This window comes from Falco peregrinus, chromosome 4 (genome assembly GCF_023634155.1).
Source record: "Falco peregrinus isolate bFalPer1 chromosome 4, bFalPer1.pri, whole genome shotgun sequence".
Lineage (NCBI taxonomy): Eukaryota > Metazoa > Chordata > Aves > Falconiformes > Falconidae > Falco > Falco peregrinus.
Window position 1 is genome coordinate 94,750,524 of NC_073724.1, and position 19,644 is coordinate 94,770,167.

At 35.6% G+C, this 19,644-nt stretch overlaps 1 protein-coding gene across 10 annotated transcripts in view; it reads left to right on the top strand.

Moving 5' to 3' along the window:
* POSTN (periostin) overlaps window positions 1–19,644 on the top strand; it is a 38,017-nt gene that overhangs the window by 14,033 nt on the left and 4,340 nt on the right. For 3 of the 10 annotated variants that reach the window (XM_027785925.2, XM_027785930.2, XM_027785927.2), the window contains exons 7-21: window positions 538–679; window positions 1,874–2,086; window positions 2,241–2,375; window positions 3,243–3,391; window positions 3,916–4,052; window positions 4,810–4,940; window positions 7,775–7,905; window positions 8,081–8,183; window positions 8,519–8,586; window positions 9,176–9,221; window positions 11,393–11,440; window positions 14,707–14,802; window positions 15,413–15,502; window positions 17,113–17,190; window positions 17,819–17,899. In XM_027785925.2, the coding sequence (XP_027641726.2) occupies window positions 538–679; window positions 1,874–2,086; window positions 2,241–2,375; window positions 3,243–3,391; window positions 3,916–4,052; window positions 4,810–4,940; window positions 7,775–7,905; window positions 8,081–8,183; window positions 8,519–8,586; window positions 9,176–9,221; window positions 11,393–11,440; window positions 14,707–14,802; window positions 15,413–15,502; window positions 17,113–17,190; window positions 17,819–17,899 (1,648 nt within the window). The remainder of the gene's footprint in view (window positions 1–537; window positions 680–1,873; window positions 2,087–2,240; window positions 2,376–3,242; window positions 3,392–3,915; window positions 4,053–4,809; window positions 4,941–7,774; window positions 7,906–8,080; window positions 8,184–8,518; window positions 8,587–9,175; window positions 9,222–11,392; window positions 11,441–14,706; window positions 14,803–15,412; window positions 15,503–17,112; window positions 17,191–17,818; window positions 17,900–19,644) is intronic. The other 7 variants (XM_005236876.3, XM_027785929.2, XM_027785931.2 and 4 more) reach the window with 5 other exon arrangements.

Sequence of the window (19,644 nt, forward strand, 5' to 3'; positions counted from 1 at the left end):
CATTCCTATGCACCCTGCACTAGATACCAGGGAGAAGAGCTCAGCAACTTGCTCTCCACTTCCCCTCCTCAGGAAGCTGCACAGAGCAATGAGACCACCCCTCAGCCTCCTGTTGTGATTCAAAAACTCCTCCTAGTATTTAAACAAATTAGTCATACACCTGTAATAAATTTTTATTATTTATGGGGCAAATCATTAGCTTTGCTAGACTATTGCTTTCATCTAATTTGCTAAAACCTCTATGTTCAAACTTTTCATTTAAAAATTTAGTCCATAATAAAAATTTATACTCTGCTGTCACCCCTATGCAAATGTATTGATTGCTATTTAATTTAAGTGCTAAATTAAGGTGCTAACTCAGTGTATCAAGATGCATTTTCCCCACTAAATTAACTTTCTATTACTTTTTGTCAATTCATTTTTTCATCTTTCTGTAACACTGATCTCAGTCTAGTACCTGTGGTCATTAGGTGAAACTAGACAATGTATTCTGGTAATATTTTAAACAACCAATATTAAAATAAATTTATTTTCTAGGCTGCTGCCATCACATCAGATGTCTTGGATATTCTTGGAAAGCCTGGTCATTACACACTCTTTGCTCCTACTAATGAAGCTTTTGAACGACTTCCAAGGGGGGTTTTAGAAAGGATCATGGGTGACAAGGTGGCTTCTGAAGGTATGTAACGTTTTTTGCAAATGAGAAATACAGGTGAGTGGATCAGAAGATAAAAACTACATTATCCTAGTGACTGAAGTTGAGCACCTGTACTCTCATATATAAAGGAAGAATTATTTCTTCCGTCTGATTTTTCCACTTACTAAAGATTCAAAGTCACTGAAAACTTAATTTCCAAAACAGTTGAAAAGAAACTGAAAATATAGGTACATCAATGTTTTTAAGAGTTCAGCTGCATAGCTCTGATAGAGATTCCTGTCTCTAGCAATGCAGGGATATCTGAATGTGGAATTCTTCCATAGCTTTCTTATGAACAGTTTTTTCATACAAAAAAGACATGTTCTTCTAAAAGGCAAGCTCTGCCCTGCAAGTTGAACTGAATTTATACTATGTATTCTGACAAACTGTAACAGTCAGCACACTTATTCTTCTGAGAACTACAATAAAACTAATAGCTGAATCAGTCTGTTATGTGGACAGTAAGGCAATGGACCACTTAGAAATGGAAGGCTCATTTATGAGTTCCACTGCACTAAACGAGTTCTCCGTCATTTCATTGTAGCCTGATTAAGTCACTGTTCAGTATCTCAATGGAGAATGATGAAGAGGGGGGTCTGGACTAATTTTAATGTGAGACAATAACTAAAAATAGAATCCTGAAAAAACATGACATTTTTGTTGTGGTGTGTTTTTTGGTTTGGTTATTTTTTTCCCACTTTATCTTCAGGAGGTTTTGGCTGATTATTTTGGTACCCACAGAGTACACTGAATCTTACTTGTATAGTAAGTCATAACAAAAAATAAATCTGGAGTCGACATTGCATAGCCTATAAAGTTTTGTACTCACAGGCCCATTTGGAGCATATCATGCTCGGTCACCCAGTTATATACTCTGTTACACAGAGATCGCAGCATAACCGGTATATTCTCATAATGCAAGGGATGCCAAAGATTTTTTACCATAGATATTGTTTAAAGGCCTACAGTATCAATTCTCATATAAATAACTTCCAACAAAGTATCTATGAATGTAAATAAGCAAATATGATGGATAAGCTAGTAAGCTATTGAAAATAGTGTAAATGTAATAATGTAATAATTTATTCCACACCTATATATGAATATTATACATGTATATATATGAATATATGTGTCCAAACACCTATATATGAATTTCCTGCTCTTTTCTCACAGCTCTCGTGAAGTTCCATATCTTAAATACTCTCCAGTGCTCTGAAGCCATCACAGGTGGAGCTGTCTATGAAACCTTGGAAGGAAACACAGTTGAAGTTGGTTGTGATGGTGAAAGTCTGACTGTGAATGGAGTGAAGATGGTGAAACGCAAAGATATTGTGACAAGCAATGGTGTTATCCATCTCATCGATGAAGTGCTAATTCCTGATTCTGGTCAGTGATGTGTATGAAAATCTTACACTGAAGATGTTTTCTATGATCTTACCTAAATTACTTGTTATATTGGTATGGATAAGCATGAGAATCCAAATCAGGAAAAGGAATAAACTGTGTTTTAAAATACCTTTTCCTATTCCTTTATTTGCAGCCAAGCAAGTCATTGAGCTTGGGGGTGCCCAGCAGACTACTTTTACAGACCTGGTAGCACAGCTAGGACTGGCATCTTCTCTAAGACCAGAAGGCCAATACACTCTCCTGGCACCTCTGAATGGTGCTTTCTCAGGTTAGTAGCCTTAAAAGATTATGCTTTGAATGTCAAAATAAACAAGAATATTTGCTACCCTGATAGTTTTCCAAATAAGCCCCAGTACTTGTTCTAAGTCCCAAGGAAAGAGCCCTAGAGAAACAGAGATACTTCATGCTTCCAAAATACATACCATGCAGAAAGACAAAACAAGCCTAACTACCAGGGCGCACAGCTTATTTTTAGTGATACTGTTTGTTAATGGAAATAGTATCACTAAAATAAGGTAGAAAATATGCATGCACAGACAGATTGTGGGAAAGGAAATATATTAATGAACTGCCAGTTCCCTTAATCATTAAATTCACAATTTATGTATTTGTAAAAAATTTATACAAGAAGTTTGGTATTTTCCAGTACATTAAAGCAGAGAAAAACTCATACAAATATACTATAAAAAAAAAAGGTGTTTGCATATTTGAATAAGTGACCACAAGGGCATCCTGCCCTTCCCCCAAGAATGTGAGTGTTGACTCATCACCACAGAAGTGCATTTGGAAAGGTTTTAAGGTGCACATACATAAAGGAAAAGTTGTAATAAGAACTTCAGCAGTAATACAGAAGATGGAGCAGGCCCGCATATAAATCATTAGCCATATTATTTATATTAATTAATCAGAGCTATGTCAAGAGTTAATGACTGAATTTAAGGAATGACAGTTTGCAGAAACCCCTTAACAATTCATTTTCTGTGTACACAGAAGAAAGTACAAACCTTAACTCAAGCATTTCAAAGAAAGAGTCAGTATTTCCATGGTCTTTTAATATAGCATTCACAGTTAACCTTACTTAAATGACAATTCACTATATAAATCATTATATATTAATGTTTAAATGGCTTTGTAGATGACACCTTAAGGATGGATCAACGCCTTCTTAAAACGATCCTGCAGAATCACATTGTAAAAGTGAAAGTTGGGCTCAACGAACTGTACAATGGACAAGAGCTGGAGACAATTGGTGGAAAAGTGCTTAGAGTCTTTGTGTATCGCACAGTAAGTGAATGGGGCTTTCTAACAACACATATCCCAACCATGAGAATGGAAAATCGTGACAGAATAGACGGTGAAGTTGAATGAAACCTCCAACATTTACTGCTATGACTATCTAGCAACAATTTTCAAGCCATTAAGCTAGGAAAAAAATAAAAATAAATATCTTTATTGATGGAAACTTTGGTTGCATGGAAGACTTTTCAGGAAAAGGAAACAGGATTCCAGATTTGACACTCCAATAGCAACAAATTTTTAAAGCTATTTTTTAGAACTAATTAAGAACATTCTCAAGGGAAATTTGTTTGGAAATGTTTACACCATATAAACTTAGTCCAAATTTTGCTGCTTTTGCTTTCTCAAGCTATTGCCTGTCAAGAATACACAATTTCACTGTAGGAAGTACATATGAATATAATTTTTAAATTTAGGAGCCTGTTGGGAAGTGTGCATCCATCTAATATTATCAAATATATATAAGTGATTATCATTGTGTGAATAGCTCCACTTGTTTCTCTTTTAATCAGGCTGTATGTATTGAAAATTCATGCATGGTCAGAGGAAGTAAAGAAGGAAGGAATGGTTTTATTCACATCTTCAGACAGATCATCAATCCAGCAGAAAAGACATTGCATGAAATGCTGAGAAATGATAAACGTTTTAGGTGAGTAGCAGTTTTGACAGCACTGAGACTTTCCTACAAGGTGTAATTATGTGTACGACACAGCAAGTCTGAGAAATGGACTTGTGGACTGTGCGTTGTTGGATTTTGGGGGGCAGGGAGGTCAGGGAAGGGATTATTACTTCCTCCTCTTAAAAAAAAAAAAAAAAAGAAGAGGGGGTAGGAAAGAAAAAATAAAATGGTTCTCCTCCAGCTGTGTGCTGAAAGAGTTCCTAGACTTTATGCTAGAATGGTTGTTTGCAGCACATAGGAGTCAGTAAAACGCCAGAATGAGAGGAGTATGAGGACTAGCGGGATTGCATGATACATTCAGAACTATAAATGCCGCAGAGCCTGGAGGTTTAATTAATCAGTACAATTCCATATGGGTGCAACATGATTGCATACCCTTCCAGTACATAGTTCTGTTCCCTTCCTGCAAGTATCTCGATACTCCTAGAGACAGCAACAACCCTTGGCACCCCCCTGCTTCATCTCTTTGATGTGTGTGCGTGGGGGGGGTTATTTGATGAATTCTGCTCTCATCCAGGCTTCTAATATTTTTCTCAAATCCATTTTCCTCAGTTTGCTACTCTTTTTTCTCATTCCCCTCCCCCACTGTCTATTTCTGGGAAATAATGACAGTGCTTGAAGATTGATGCACTATCAGAAAACATGAGGGAAAAAAGCACCTGGATCCGAGTATAGTTACCACATTTCAACAGAATATATTTGTGGTTTGTCTGTCTATTGTAAACAGCACTTTCCTCAGTCTGGTGAAAGCTGCAGATTTAGATGATGTTCTGTCACGGCCTGGAGAATGGACTCTCTTTGTTCCAACTAACGATGCCTTTAAAGGTTTGACTGATGACGATAAGGATATATTGATAAGTAAGTACCATAAGAAAACTAGAGCAAATGTATGATCTATAGGTAAAGTGGCTAGTGCACTTTGTACACAAAAGCTATCTGATAAAACAGTTTACCTTTTGCATAGAGCAGGTCATAGGACCTCCCTAAATTAATTCTTTCTTGGGGGCTAGAGGAAATATCTTTTTGGAAATATGCATCCAACCTGAATTTAAAATTAAATTTCAGTCCTTAAGGTATTATTCCAAGGTGTAATTATCTTCAAAGTTAAAAATCTGCATTCATTTAATTAGCTTCAACTTTTCATCACTAAACCTTGCTATAGACATTTTTAAATTGAAAAGTCTTTCCTATCAGATATCTTTTCTGGTTGTGACCATTGCATTAAAAGCTATGTAGTATTGACTTTCCTTTCTTTCCTTTACTTTCTGCTTTCTGCCTCCACCCAGTGATCTCTGATATTACCTGTGCACTACAAGTTAAATATTGAATATATTTTGCTAAATGCCAGTTTATGTAATTTCTTTCCATCTTACACTTTTCAACTCTGGAATTATGTAGATTTTTCACAAGATTTAAAAGTAATTTCTTTAATGTCATGCTTTATTTCCATAAGTTAAGAAATGCACAGTGAATATTTTAAATTTCCTATAGAATTTCCCACTAGAGGGGTAGACTGTGGCCACAGCACTATAGATATTTTTAGTATATTTGAGAGTAATAGACCCATGCCAGATTCACAAGTGCAGGAGTGGTTGCCTTGAATCCCACATCCAGAAGGTCAGTCGCATTTTCTGTTCCTGAACTTTTCAGATCAAAGTTTGAAGAGATGAAGTCGAATCACATGAAACCTTAATGACTTCAAAGAGTCCAGCTCAAAGCACCAATAAGCAGAAATCCCAGCTCTATACAGCCTTTAACCCACTAATGAGTCACTATGATTTTGAATTATCTCTTCAGCCATTTAAAATTACAATAGTCATATAAATTACCTTCCAGTGTAGTGTGTCTCTAGTGACTAACAGTGAATTAGCAGATAGCCTAAATGACTAATGTTAGATAGCTACATAATGAATTTAAGCTTGTCTCAAGGCTGTGAAGTAACTTGATAAATGCTATTATTCTGTTTTTATTGGACTATATAGTTACTAACTAAGATTGAGTTTATCAAATCTATTATTTTTATCTTTGGTTCACAACTTGACTTTGTAGCCAAGTGCCATGGTATTTTGGAATATTTCTATAATTAAAAATACACTTATATGCCATTCTGCTTTTCAAGGGGCTTTATGTTCTACTTTTTCCTATGATTCTGACTCAGTTTCTACTTACTTTCCTTGGTAGATGAGATTTTAGTCTACCTCCCTATCCTTTTGCAGCAGAAAGTCCATTTCTTGTCTTGTAAGTGAGATTCTTGTAAGCAGAGATTACTTTCTGGAATTCTGTCTCGGCTTTCTTTAAAGGCATTATGTTGATTTCACCATAAAAATTAAACCTTAGAATATGTAAATTTTGAAGGACTATAAAGAAATACTTTATTTGTAAGACAGGCAGAAAACAAAGATTATTGTAGCCAGTAACCATTGTGGCAGAAAACAAAGGTAAGCAGTTTGTGAAAACAGCTTTTGAATGGTCATGCTTAGGCTTTGTATATAACTTGATGCTGTTTATGAATGGTCCAGTCACAAAATCTGAGTGCTGATTTTAGTAGGAAGAAAAAGAGCATTTAATTTCATTTCAGTAGTAAAGTGAATTCCAGTAAAATAAGTGATCAAAGCAAAAAGCAGAAAAAGGAAAATGTTCACTGAAAGACATACCAGGAAAAACTTATAACCAGACAGTATTTCCACTGCAGTTTCATCAAGGCTGAAAGTCCTATTAACAATCAACATCAGCATGTAATGTTAACATGAAACTTGTAACAGAACAGTCAATATTCCACGTAATGGCACATGTATTTCAAAACTGCTCTGCTTGGTACCCTGCCTCCTGGGGAGATTATGGGTATTCCTACAGCCTATCCTATAACTGAATCTCCATGGACCCAGAGCACCAGACAGCCTTGTCAGGACACCAGCTTGGGCTCCAGAATCCATTTCCATTTAAGACAATTTTGGAAATGTTGAGTTTTTTCTTTTCTTCCTAAATAAAAATGTCAAACTTTGAAATATGAGAAACATCCCTAGAATAGAGGTTTTTCCCTTTTCCCAACTTCTCCAAGCTGCATCTGGTCTCTGTAAGAACAGAGAAAAACAGCACTCTAAAAGACTTCTTTTCTGCCTGAAGTAAATATCAACTCCCTCCTTCCCCAGATGGGAAAAGATGTGTGTATATAAAGAGTTGTGAGTTATCCCCAGTCATCTCAAAAGCATGTTACCACAAGAGAAAAATTATATTAATTGTTAGCTATGGTTACCTTTAATTGCAGCTATGTTAAGGCTGGAGTTTGTCTAGTAGCTTGGTGAAATTTCATATTGCTCACTGCTTAGTGGTCCTGAAATCATTGTGTTTGTGAATGCTTTGTGGAGCATAGTTAAGAAAAGGGCAAAAAATCTGATTAGATGTGCAAGCAAATAAGAGAAAATAATATAGAAAAATAAGAAAATGCTGACTCCTTTTCTGTTCTTTTGCTTGAAAGTTCTCATAATGTCTATGTTTATGTTCTAAGAACCTTTTTGTCATGTGATTGTTTTTTCCCCTTTATCATCATCTTAACAGACTAAATTGTATGTGCTCATGATAGTTTCGTTCATACTGTGCCTAGTTCTGGCTCAAGTCTGTATGAATCCTTAAAATTTCCAGAAAGAATTATACATTACCATTTAATTTTTAATTCTACTTTTCTTTTTAAATAGGAGACAAAAATGCTCTCAGGAATATTCTTCTTTACCACTTGACACAAGGAGTATTCATTGGAAGTGGCTTTGAGCCTGAGGTGACAAACATTCTTAAAACCATCCAAGGAGGGAAACTCTACTTGAAAACAGTTACGTGTTGAAAAAAAAAAAAAGTCTCTTTGATACAGCCTTGTAACAGGGATTTGACATTTCACGTCTATCCATGTTGCAGAGTGGGCTGCACTTCTATGAATGCTATATTAAGGTTTGGGGATATTTTTTAATGTCCCTAATAACTTGTGGTCTCTTTTCATCCTATCCCAGGTAAATGATACTCTTCTGGTTAATGAACTGAAGTCAAGAGAATCTGATCTCATGGCAACCAATGGTGTCATTCATGTTATTGATAAACTCCTATATCCAGCAGGTGAGTATTAGTTCATGTAATTTATACACACTCTTCTGAATCTATTTACAAGTTATGCAGGTGCAATAACTTAAAAATGTTAATTCCTGTAAAAAGACAATTCGTATGTGGAAAAAGAAACAGCAAATTTACCTCACTACTGTTTTGTGTAAGAGCCTTGCTTGAAACCATGGCAACTCTGAAATTCTGTGAAAGTTAAATATGTGGAAGACAAGATGCTGTAGGCTATCTTTTCCAGTGGTATAAGTGCACACATACATCTCCTGATCACTGTAAATGGAATTAAAACGAACACAGATGTATGTTTACTCTTATATGCCTATTTATTTTGCCAGATCTGCCTGTTGGAAATGATCAGTTGCTTACAATCCTGAAGAAGTTGATTAAGTACATTCAAATTAAGGTACTCTTTAAATAATTATCCCTTCATCTTTTTGGCAGGATCTGTGAAATCATGTACATTATAATTCGTAAGTGATTCTCTCGTCCCTATGTTTCTTCAGCAGACAACATATTCAATAGCTCCCAGTTACCCAAATATAAAAATGAATGATACACTGCACTCAATAGTTAGAATGTATGTTTTTAACACCACATATCTGTAGAATATTTGTATTTGGATAACTCCAATGTGAACTGGCCCAAATCTGCTCTTTGTTTCAAGTACACTTTATCACTCCAGCAAAATAAATCACTTCTAAATCCTTGAGGCAATTTGTCTTTGAAGGAAATATTGAGTAAAAAAAAAATTAATGCTATGGCATTAAAACCACCAGCCTCAATAGCCTGTGGAGAAAAACAGGCACTCATATCTAACTCAGCTAACCTCTTGAGATTATATTCTCCCTCAACAACGAATGAAAAGACCTTGAAAAATAGCATAGCTTAACTTTTACATCAATGAAGCAGAGAATCCTACCCCCATTCATTAGGAAACTAGAAGCCAAGTATACTTTCTTTTAAATTTTAAAATTACTTTTCTGTATTTATAGTTTGTTCGTGACAGTACCTTCAAAGAGATTCCACTGACGTTTTACAGTAAGTTCATTCTAAATACATCCAGATGGGTTTGAGATTGCTTTTTAAATCTTGCCAATTTCAATCTTGAATTGTAGATCTTTTTTTTTTTTTTTCAATTAAAAAGAAAGAGAATTCTGGGAAAGTAAGATGTGCCAATGAATCACAGGAAGAGAAAGACTCAAATTAGAATGTTTCTGGCAGTTATGCTACTGTATGCATTTTCTTTCCTTTCCAGATGTTTGACAGGAAAGTAACCCTGAAGTAAGCTGTTCAAACTCTTTGGGGTAGGCAAGATACATATGGAAAATATTGTTTTCCAGTTTTTAGCCAAGGTTCAGTGTTTGGTGCGTAACAGACTTGTACTGTCTCTCTCTCCAAGATGTAACATTGTACTGTGCTGACTCTTCAAGATGTAGCATTGACCAAACTCTGCAATGAGATGCTTTCTTTTTCATTGATGTTTCTAGAGGGACAGAGTGCACCTGTTCCACTTGTTTCCCATATGTGCAAATATGAGGCTTGCATGAGAGGCAGTTGTTCTGACCATTTTCCTTTTAAGAAGTAAATGTAAAAAAGGAATAACTTGTTCTTTTGCAGCCTTTTTCAGGGTTTGCATTTAGTTTCTGAATAAAAAGTAGAACTGTTAAAACAACTGTTAGAAGACAAAGGTCCTCCTGAAGCTTTGGTTTTTGAGTTTTGAATTTAGGTACATGATAAAATTTCTATAGGATCTACTCACATTTCTCTGTAGAAATGGAAACCATCACATTAGACCTTTGAAAACAGAAAATGGATGCACTAAAGTTAAAAGACTCTTGGAACAAAAAATGCAATTATCTATTCTGATGGCAAGTTGAATATGAGTCAACAGTGTGCCCTGGCAGCCAAAAGGGCCAAGTGTTTCCTGGGGTGCATCAAACACAGTTTAGCTGGCCAGTCAAGATAGGTGATTGTCCCACTCTGCACTGGTGTGGCCCCACCTTGGGTATAGTGTGCAGTTTTGGGCACCTCAATACAAGAAGGACATCAAACTATTTGAGTCTGTCCAGAAGAGGACATCCAAGGTGGTGAAAGGTCTCAAGGGCAAGATTTATAAGGAGCATCTGAGGCCACTTGGTTTGTCCAGCTTAAAGAAGAGAAGGCTGAGGGGTAACCTCATCGCAGTCTACAACTTCAACAGGAACCACGGAGGGGGAGGTGCTGATCTCCCTCTGGTGACCAGTGATAGGACAGGAGGAAATGGGATGAAACTGTGTCAGTGGAAGTTCAGACTGAACCTTAGGAAAAGATGCTTCACCGAGAGGGTGGTTCGTCACTGGAACAGGGTCCCCAGGGAAGTGGTCATGGCACCAAACCTGCCACAGTTCAAGGACCATCTGGACAGTCTTAGTCATATGATTTAGTTTTAGGTAGTCCCATGAGGAGAAGGAAGTTAAACTTGATGATCCTTATGGGTTCCTTCCAACTTGAGTTATTCTATGATTCTATCTCCAATGGCCAGTGAGAGTAGTGCAAGAAGCGATGTCTGTAAACTGAAGCAAAGAAGGTCAATGTCAGACATGAGGAAAGTTGTAACTGTTCATTTAGTTGAATGCAGGAACAGGAAAGCTGGGACCTCTACCAGTAAAGACTTCTCTACCAGTGAATGGATATGAGTCAAATAACAATCTATCAGAGATGTTCAATGAATACTAGAGTCTGTCTTAGGTATAGAGGAACAACTCCATCTTCCAAGGGCACCACACTTGTCCTCTCCATGATGTTCTATCAAGTGTAAGAGTAGTTCTGAATGTCAGAGGGTTTCCTCTGTTTACCAGGTTGGTTCCCTAATCAAAAGAAAAGGGCAAGATTTTAATTTGTGTCAGGGAATTGTGCAACTCTTTATGCAGGGAATTGTATGAGCCATTATTATTACGTAGCTTGCATTATCATGGGTTTCATGACCAGTGGGTTTCATAAGGCAGAAAGGCAAAGAGCACGCCAACAGACTTTGCCTGCAGATGACTTGTATACACCACCATTTAGTAACTAGAACAAAGATCTGTATTCTAAAACCTTTTGAGTTACTTTTCCATCCATTAATATCTGTGATTTTATCCACATCAATGGCCAGACCAAATCTAACTGATCATTACTATAAGGAAACTACAAATGGAATGTACTTTATATTCCATTTTCTATACTTTCAGAAATTAATATAATTGAAAGCAACGTCCAGCCCATCATCAGAAAGGAAGGTAAATGAGGCAATTAGTATATATATTTCTGTATATGTTCATGTACATATACAGAATATATATTGTATCTCTTTCCTTAATAGCAAATTGTACCAAATAACTCCAGGACATTCAAGACTTTGCTGAAAAAGCAAAGATACAAATATTGCAATTAGAACTGGCTGAAATATTTTACATAAAAAGATTTCCTACAGTTTTTCTCCCCAAGTGGATTTTCTCCTTTTTCTATGGGCATTTAAAAATACATTTTAAATAATCTTTTTTAAAACCATTTCTTTTATGTGCCTGAAATATTACTATATCTTTAATAAAATAATTTCGTTTTTTAAATTAAAAGTGTTATTTTAAAAAATTAAGTAGATTTGTTTCTTATAATTTGAAGGAAAAACCAATCAGTTAATTTTTCTATAGTGTTCAATCAGTTCTAAATACCAATATCTGTCAGATGCCTGGAAAGGGCAGTTAGCCAAACTTATTTAATTTCTTAAGGCAAAAGCATGACTTGAAGATTAGTGGTGGGACTGAAGAGATCAAAAAGTGGGGCTGGGACTGTCAAAACCTCATGTGATTCATAACAATTAAAACATCCATTGATTTCACTAGATCACTACTAATGAGCTCCAGTTTCTCATTGAAACAAAAATGCTCAAAGGGTTGAGTTCAACTGAGGAGGAAAGCAGTTAAAAATGTTTCACAACAACAATTTTTATCCAGCCTTTTTAATCATTGTTTCTGGGAGGACTTCCTCCCAACAGAAGTGACATGAGCTTGTGTTTTCTGCAGGTTGCCTGTGCTTCAATCTCATTTAGGATTAGACATCATCCAACATATATATTGATCTTTGTTGCCTAGTCTCCATCATTAAAACAGATCCACAGAGCAATATAAATGGATAGGTTATTCCATACGGTAATTTACCCAAGATATTTTGGAAATTTTCCTGTGATGAAGGTGAATCACTCTGAAAGTACCTGTTCTTCTATGTTAAATCCAGAAACAGGGCATATAATTTAGGTGATTTACATGTTGTTCAGAAATTGATAGTTAACCGAAAAAAAGCCCCTCTTTTGAGGAAAAAATGAAATGTCTGAGCACTTCTACAGTTATATATACAGCTAAGTTTTATTCACCACAGACAGAAAAAATATGTTAGTGAGTATTGAAGAGTTACTCCTTTCCATTGCCAGTACAGTACTTCTGCTTTGGGATGTACTCCAGGGAATGATTCCTGGCCAATACAGCCTTTCTGCTGATGATTCAGAAATAGACCAAATAAAGTAATTTCTGGTCCTTCTGAGCTTGCTAGTAGTAACGGTAGTAAGCAGTAGCTTGCATCAAAACCATATAAGCCCACAATTATCTGTAGAAAAAAGCTGGCAACGCTGCACGTTAATTTCTGCGGCATATGTCAGGAAGTTCTAGCAGATCATGATGGAAAGGAGATTTCAGTAAAAAACCAGAATCATCAGCACCCCCACGTTTAGAGGGTGATGCCTGTCTCAATGTTTTGTACTTTAGTTGTGCTTCCATTGTCCATGCATAGGCAAGTTAAAGGGATCTAAATAGTTAAATCTGATTGAAACCCAGATCTTAATGGATTACATGTTCAAAAGATTGATCCTAGACTAGGCAGTATAGCAAACTATGGCTTTGCCTTTTGTTTTGCATACATTTGCTGTATCAACCACATAGGAAGGTAAAGTAATTTAGAAATATTAAAAAATGTAAAACGATTGATAAATATTCATAAATATACCTTTGACATTTTCAGTAATATTCATCACTTGCATCAATGTATGTATTCTCAACACACAAAAATGCCTCTAAATTTAAAACACAAGCAAGTGAATGAATCTTGTAAGAATGCTTCTTTGAAATATTGATGAATGTTTTTTTCAGCCAGAATTGTTAGAAAATAAAAGGAAAAGCAATGGGTTATTCAGCTATTTAAAACTAAGAGTAGATGAATAGAGCTCTATAATAACTGGGCATCATTCTGATCCTATCATATCATCTCAACTGCAGCAAATAAATGAGTTATTCAGCTCTAGCTAACCTATGCAATAGTCTGCTGCAAAAACAAACAAAAATGTATGCTTGGATTTGTTATTAGTGAAGGACACTAGTTAGCCTAAATTGTACTGTTTTCAACAATTAACACCAGGCACACATATTAAAAAGCTATTGTTAAATCCTGATCAGTAATTGGAAAAATAAAAATAAAAATATACAGTATCTAATCCTACATAAATTTATATGAAGAAAGATTTTTAAGGGATTTTTAAGGAAAGTGGGAGAGATGAACTGTCTTAAGTTTCTAACTCTGAATAGGGAATAAGGGAAGCGTGAGTTACAGCAACTTCTTAAGCAGGTGTTGCTGAACACTTGTTACAGAAGAACTGTATTATTCCTGTTAATAGACTGCATCAATAGTATGTTCCTAATTTGCTTGTTATCTGCTGCTCCAGCCTGTCAGACAGAGATACATTTGGATCAGTGTGGTCTATAGGGATTGCACAATATTAAGAGGTTTGTGTTTGCATTGCAATCAAGATGACCAATCCCATGCAACTCAAATGAATAATGCTGACAAATATCCTTACAGCAATTCCAGTTGATATGTGAAACGTGTTTTTTTTTTTTTCTTTAAGCTTGATGACAACTGGCCAAGTCTCGGTAGCCTAAAAAAAAAGCACCAAATAAAAAAACCCCAAACAACAAATAAAAATAACCCAAAACAACATAAGGGAATTCTGATTAAAAGTCCTAGTTTCCTCTTGGATATCTATACAGTTAGTAGCAAACAACATGACAAATATTCCTCTCTCTAGTCCTTTTTTAAGCTTTCATACAATAGTTTGCATGCTGATCACTAGTGGAACAATAGCAATAATATTCCAACAGTGCCTCAGAGTATCCTTCTTACATATATAGAGGAACACTTTCTTTCAGCTGCTGAGGATCTGTTTTTTGCCTGAGACTTGTCAACAGATGTTAAAAATATCAGATACACAAAAGTGTTTTTTTTAAAAAAAAAGGTAAATAGTAAGTGTGCAATAGGATCTAAATTTAAGATGGCATGAGAGGAAGTACAAGATTGTATATCATTGCTGCAAATGGGTTTGCAGATTTAAAAAATCCTCCATTACAGTCATTGGGTTTCTTTAGGATAAGGGGGCATAATTCTGGCTTCATCTCAGCCCCATGGAACACCATAAATATTTTTATGACTATTTGTAATGTGTTGTTTTTTTCCTGTGTCACAGACCCATCTATCACACAGATCACTAAATTAATTGAAGGGGAACCTGAGTTCAAAATAGTCAGGGAAGGGGAGACAATAACTAAAGTGATTCATGGAGGTTGGTATACTTTTAGCAACTCAATTTGTATTAGTTAAAATTTGAAACATTCATTATTCCCAGTCTGTTTCTACTTTATGTAGGGGATTCATGTGTGTTATGTTAAACAACTGTTCTGTTTTTAACAAGACCTGGAAGTGTTGTAATTGTATTGCATCAATTCATTCTTACTTCTCATGAATTTAAAAATTTAGGGTTTTTGTCTAGTTGTGTCCCATAGCTACAGCCAAGACAGCTTTAGAAATGCTCTGCATGCTGACATAAGATCTCTCTCTGTTAAGAATTATTTGCTGGTGTTGTCCTGCATCAAAAATGCAGTAGATAATTCTGTGACAGGCAATTTTATCAGACAGAGAGATAAACTTTGCCTTCTGCTTTGCTAGGGACATTGAGAAGTTCACATCTAGGATGCTTTTAAGGGAAAACCAGCATGTAGCCATCCTAAGTTTTGAGGAAACTTAGTTTCTGGTCTCCTCTGACCATTTTTAGTTTTCATAAAATATGCAATAGTATTTCCTTGTGTAAGCTTGATTAAGTTTCCATCTCAAAAACAGCACTTGTAACACTATTCACTGCTTGATTAATGTCTTCGATTTAAAAATCCTTGTAGAACCAATTATTAAAACATACACCAAAATCATTGATGGGCGACCTGTGGAAGTGACAGAGAAAAAAGTAACAGAAGAAAGAATTATTCAAGGTAAATTACGCTGAGCTATTCACACTTAGTAAAGTTCATTATTACGTACAAAAGTAATGCATCTTAAATTCTGTCCTAATGCCTGAATTGCATTGCCTGGAGGGAAATGCCTAAATTACATTTCTTAGAGAGCTGCCTATGTATGGCTAAAATTCTGGCTGTGGGTGCTACATACACATATATGGAAACTGCAACAATATTTTAACAGCATGCAAAACAATGAAAACTTGCCCTTTTTTTTTTAATATATTTGTGAAATGTCTGCTTCTGAAAGCTTCTTGCTACCATTTCAGGATGAGACTGATTTTACTGAATTCTTTTAGTCTGGCTTACTTTAGAAAGATGGCTTCCCCACCCCCACCCCCACCCACTCCGTGTGTGTGAACTTTTGGGGTTTATATCTCAAGATAGGTGTCATTTGACCAAAGGTAGACCTTTAGTGTGTAAATACCTACTTTTGTATGTAATCCCAGGCCTGGGTCCCTTGACAATCATTTCAGAAAAAAAAAACCCCAAACTTCTCTGTTTCTCTGTAAGGAGGGGCCTTGACTGGTCTGACATCCACAAGTTAGAGATTTGTATTCAGCTAATATAAGATAAAATTTACATGAATCTGTGTCCCTGGATCTTCTCCCACAGTAACTTTAAAACTCTTTGTCCAATTTCATTTGACCTACTACAGAGACATTTCTTTAAGAAACCTAGAAACTTCACAGAAATTGGAAAGTGCAGTGAGGCATATTTAAGCAGTCACAAATTCTCTGCTAACATGTTTTGATCCCCTTGCTTAAAATATCACTTGGAATGCTGCCATTAAAATTTTGATTGCCAGAGAAGTTGTAAAGAAAAGACAGTGTTACAGGAACATTCTGACTTAGTAGAAAGTCTTAATATTAAGTTTATTTAGAAAATCTTAAAATTCAGTTTAAGTAGGCATTCAAGGAAGAGAGAAGTAACGAACCAGACTTAAGTTATTCTCACTCAGCTATTTACTACAATGGAAATCATTGAATGCAAAACAGTGGTGGTTTCTGAATAAACCTAGGACTATTTTTCAACTCAAAATTTCTTGGTGAGGAAAAAACCCAACCATATTCTCATTTCTCAATTTCCAGTTTCACTATTATCCCATGTAAAATGCTCAATATAATGTAAAATGCCAGAGTTTGAGACCTGATATTTCCTTATCATCCCTCTGTAGTAGAAACTGATAAAAAATCTCAAATGTTAAGCTCTGAAATTACTCATAGCAGTAGTAAAAGCAACAATGTATACTTACAACAGTGGATCCAAACTCTTTTTGTACCTAGGAAGTATCTGATCTATGACCTAATACAACAAAGTGTTGAAAACTGTGTCTTACTTCAAGAATGTGAGCATATATTTACTATAAATATGTTAAATTTGTCTGAGTACTTTCCTGAATAGCTTTAAATACTATTTGTAACCCTCTTTCAGTTTAGTTTGGGACACAGTGAAAGATGAAACGACCATAAAAACAGATTAAAGCATATTAACCATGAAACCATCCTAAGTGTTAAATAGGAAAAAATAACTTAGAAGGCAATCCTATCTAATTAAAGTCGCTGTCTTACATATCTTTTTTACAGGTCCTGAAATAAAATATACCAGAATTACTGCAGGTAGTCCAGACAATGAAGAAAAGTTAAAGAAATTACTTGAAGAAGGTTAGTATCCTTATTTTCTTTCCTTCCTTTAATAAAAAATAACATATATATTACTTAAGTAATGACTGAATAGATAGTCGATGTTTTCAGCAAAGGTGCTCATACTGCACAATCATACCTAGAGATTAAACCTCAGAACCTGACAAATGTCCAAAACTAACATTCTGTTTTTGAGAGTCTGATCTTCACATTTCAGTCAGCAAGAGTTGAGGCTGCCTGAGTCTAATTATATAGGGGTCCTCAAACTACGGCCTGCGGGCTGGATACGGCCCCCCAGGGTTCTCAATCCAGCTCCTGGTATTTACAGACCCCCCCGCACCTCACCCCACCCCACCCCTCGCCAGGGGTTGGGGGGGGAAACCAAGCAGCCGCAGATGACTGCCTGCCACTGCATCCGTGCGCCGGTCCCCTGGTTAAAAAGTTTGAGGACCCCTGGTCTAATACATACTATGCTATGTTTGTCATAAAAAATATGGTGGGTTTAGTGATTACATGGAATTTAATATCATAACAGATGAACTTTTTAATTCAGCAAAATGCTGTGACAGGATTAATTCAGTAGTATGCTGTTACAGGATTGTCAAATGTTTTCTGTAAATCAATTTTGCCATAACCTGTATCCTATCAGAGGTTACCAAGGTGACCAAATTTATTGAAGGTGATGGTCATTTACTTGAAGATGAAGAAATCAAAAGACTTCTGCAGGGAGGTAATACAGTGTATAACAACTAACCTTTTTGCAGTAGGCTATGATACCTGAAACCCCTCTCAGATACGTTGATCACATTTTAAAGACTGACCTAGCAGAAGTGTAATTTTAATGGCAGAAAAAATAAAATGCTGTATATGAAGTGCCAGATGCCTGCGAAATGGAAATAAGTACCAAAGTTTGATTAATCAATTTTTATGATATTGATCCTGAAAAAAAAATCATTTTTTTCAGTCTTTAAAAAGTTATCTAATTAAAACTCAGGGGAGCAATGAAGATTTATTCCACTAGCTGTGAACATTTTTTCAGCAAATTTAAATTTGTGAAAAACACTAATGAAGTGGAAAGTATTGTAGTAGGCCAAATTCATCTGATTAGTTCTTCAGAAATGAATATTCATTGCCCTCAAGTTAATAATCAAAGGCATGTTTAGCATCCTTCTTTCAATGCTTACAGGTGATGGATATCAAGGCATTAACTTTAATTCTCTTCAAATATAGCATTCCAAGGAATGGTTTTCTTTCCTTCTTGCTCTCTTATATCTAACAGTTTTGGCAATAAATAACCCGTAGCTGTAGAAAATTGGCAAAAGAACTTCTGCTTATGAAATTAATCTTTATCTATGAATTTTGAATGTCCTTTGCTTCATGTAGATTAGAAAAACTATCTGTAATAGCAATGGGGAATAAAAAAAGAGAATTCAAGTGGTGTGGTTTTAGTACATGTTAGTGTAAACCTGAGTCAGAAGCTCAAAAATATGTATAGATGTTTCTCGTGGCATAAATTAAGTGAATCCACTTCATTTTATGTTCACTTTTTAGTAATTTACAGACTTGAATACCTGTGAAGTACTTCACAGCCAGCTGTGTGTTCACTGAGCTATCTTGTAGTCCTTTAACAGCACTATTCTGTGGATATGACTGATACCAACCTTTACTTTGGTTAAGTAAAAAATATAGTGATGGAGGATGGCTTTCCACCAAACAAAACCACGGTAGTTGATAATATAGCTAGTCTTAGAGGAATGCCAAGATATCATTATGAATACTGTTGACTATATTTCTTTCTTCTGCTTTAAGTCTTAGTTTTACCGATCTAAGTCAGGATTCACCTATAATAATTGGAGAGAAATAGGAACTTCCAGAGGGTTTTCATGTTTTCCTATCTTAAGTGTCCCAACTATGTGAATAGACTTGCTCTCTGGTGATGCCTATTTCAGTTTTGAATATTTAAAAGGAAAGTTGAAAATGAAAGAAATTATAGCAAGTAAATCCTTCCATGTACTGGATTGTGTTCTATTGGTGTCAACCAGGCAATAAAGAGCAGGATCAAACTTCATCTTTAGAATTATTCAAAATTCTGGTGACAGGTCTGATGCCAGAATCTAACGATTGCAATTGTAATTGTAACCAACTTCAGTTAGAGAGGTATACAATACCTCAGATATATACAACAGATACAATCTGTAAAGATGCATTTTACAGTGACCCTATAGGTGTATGGAAAGATGATGAATAGTTTCCTTGTAGTAAATTTGGAAAAGAATACTGTCTCTTGAATTCTTGCTATTTTTCCTTGCTATTATATGTTAGTTTGCATAAGCATCCTACTTTACAGAACGGACCAAATAGGCAGATTTGTCTCTTGTTTTAATTTGATTTTTCTTTATCTTTTCCATGATTTATGCAGTCAGCTACCCCTGGCTGCCTTGATAATACCTTACCATATGCTTAGCCAATAAAAGC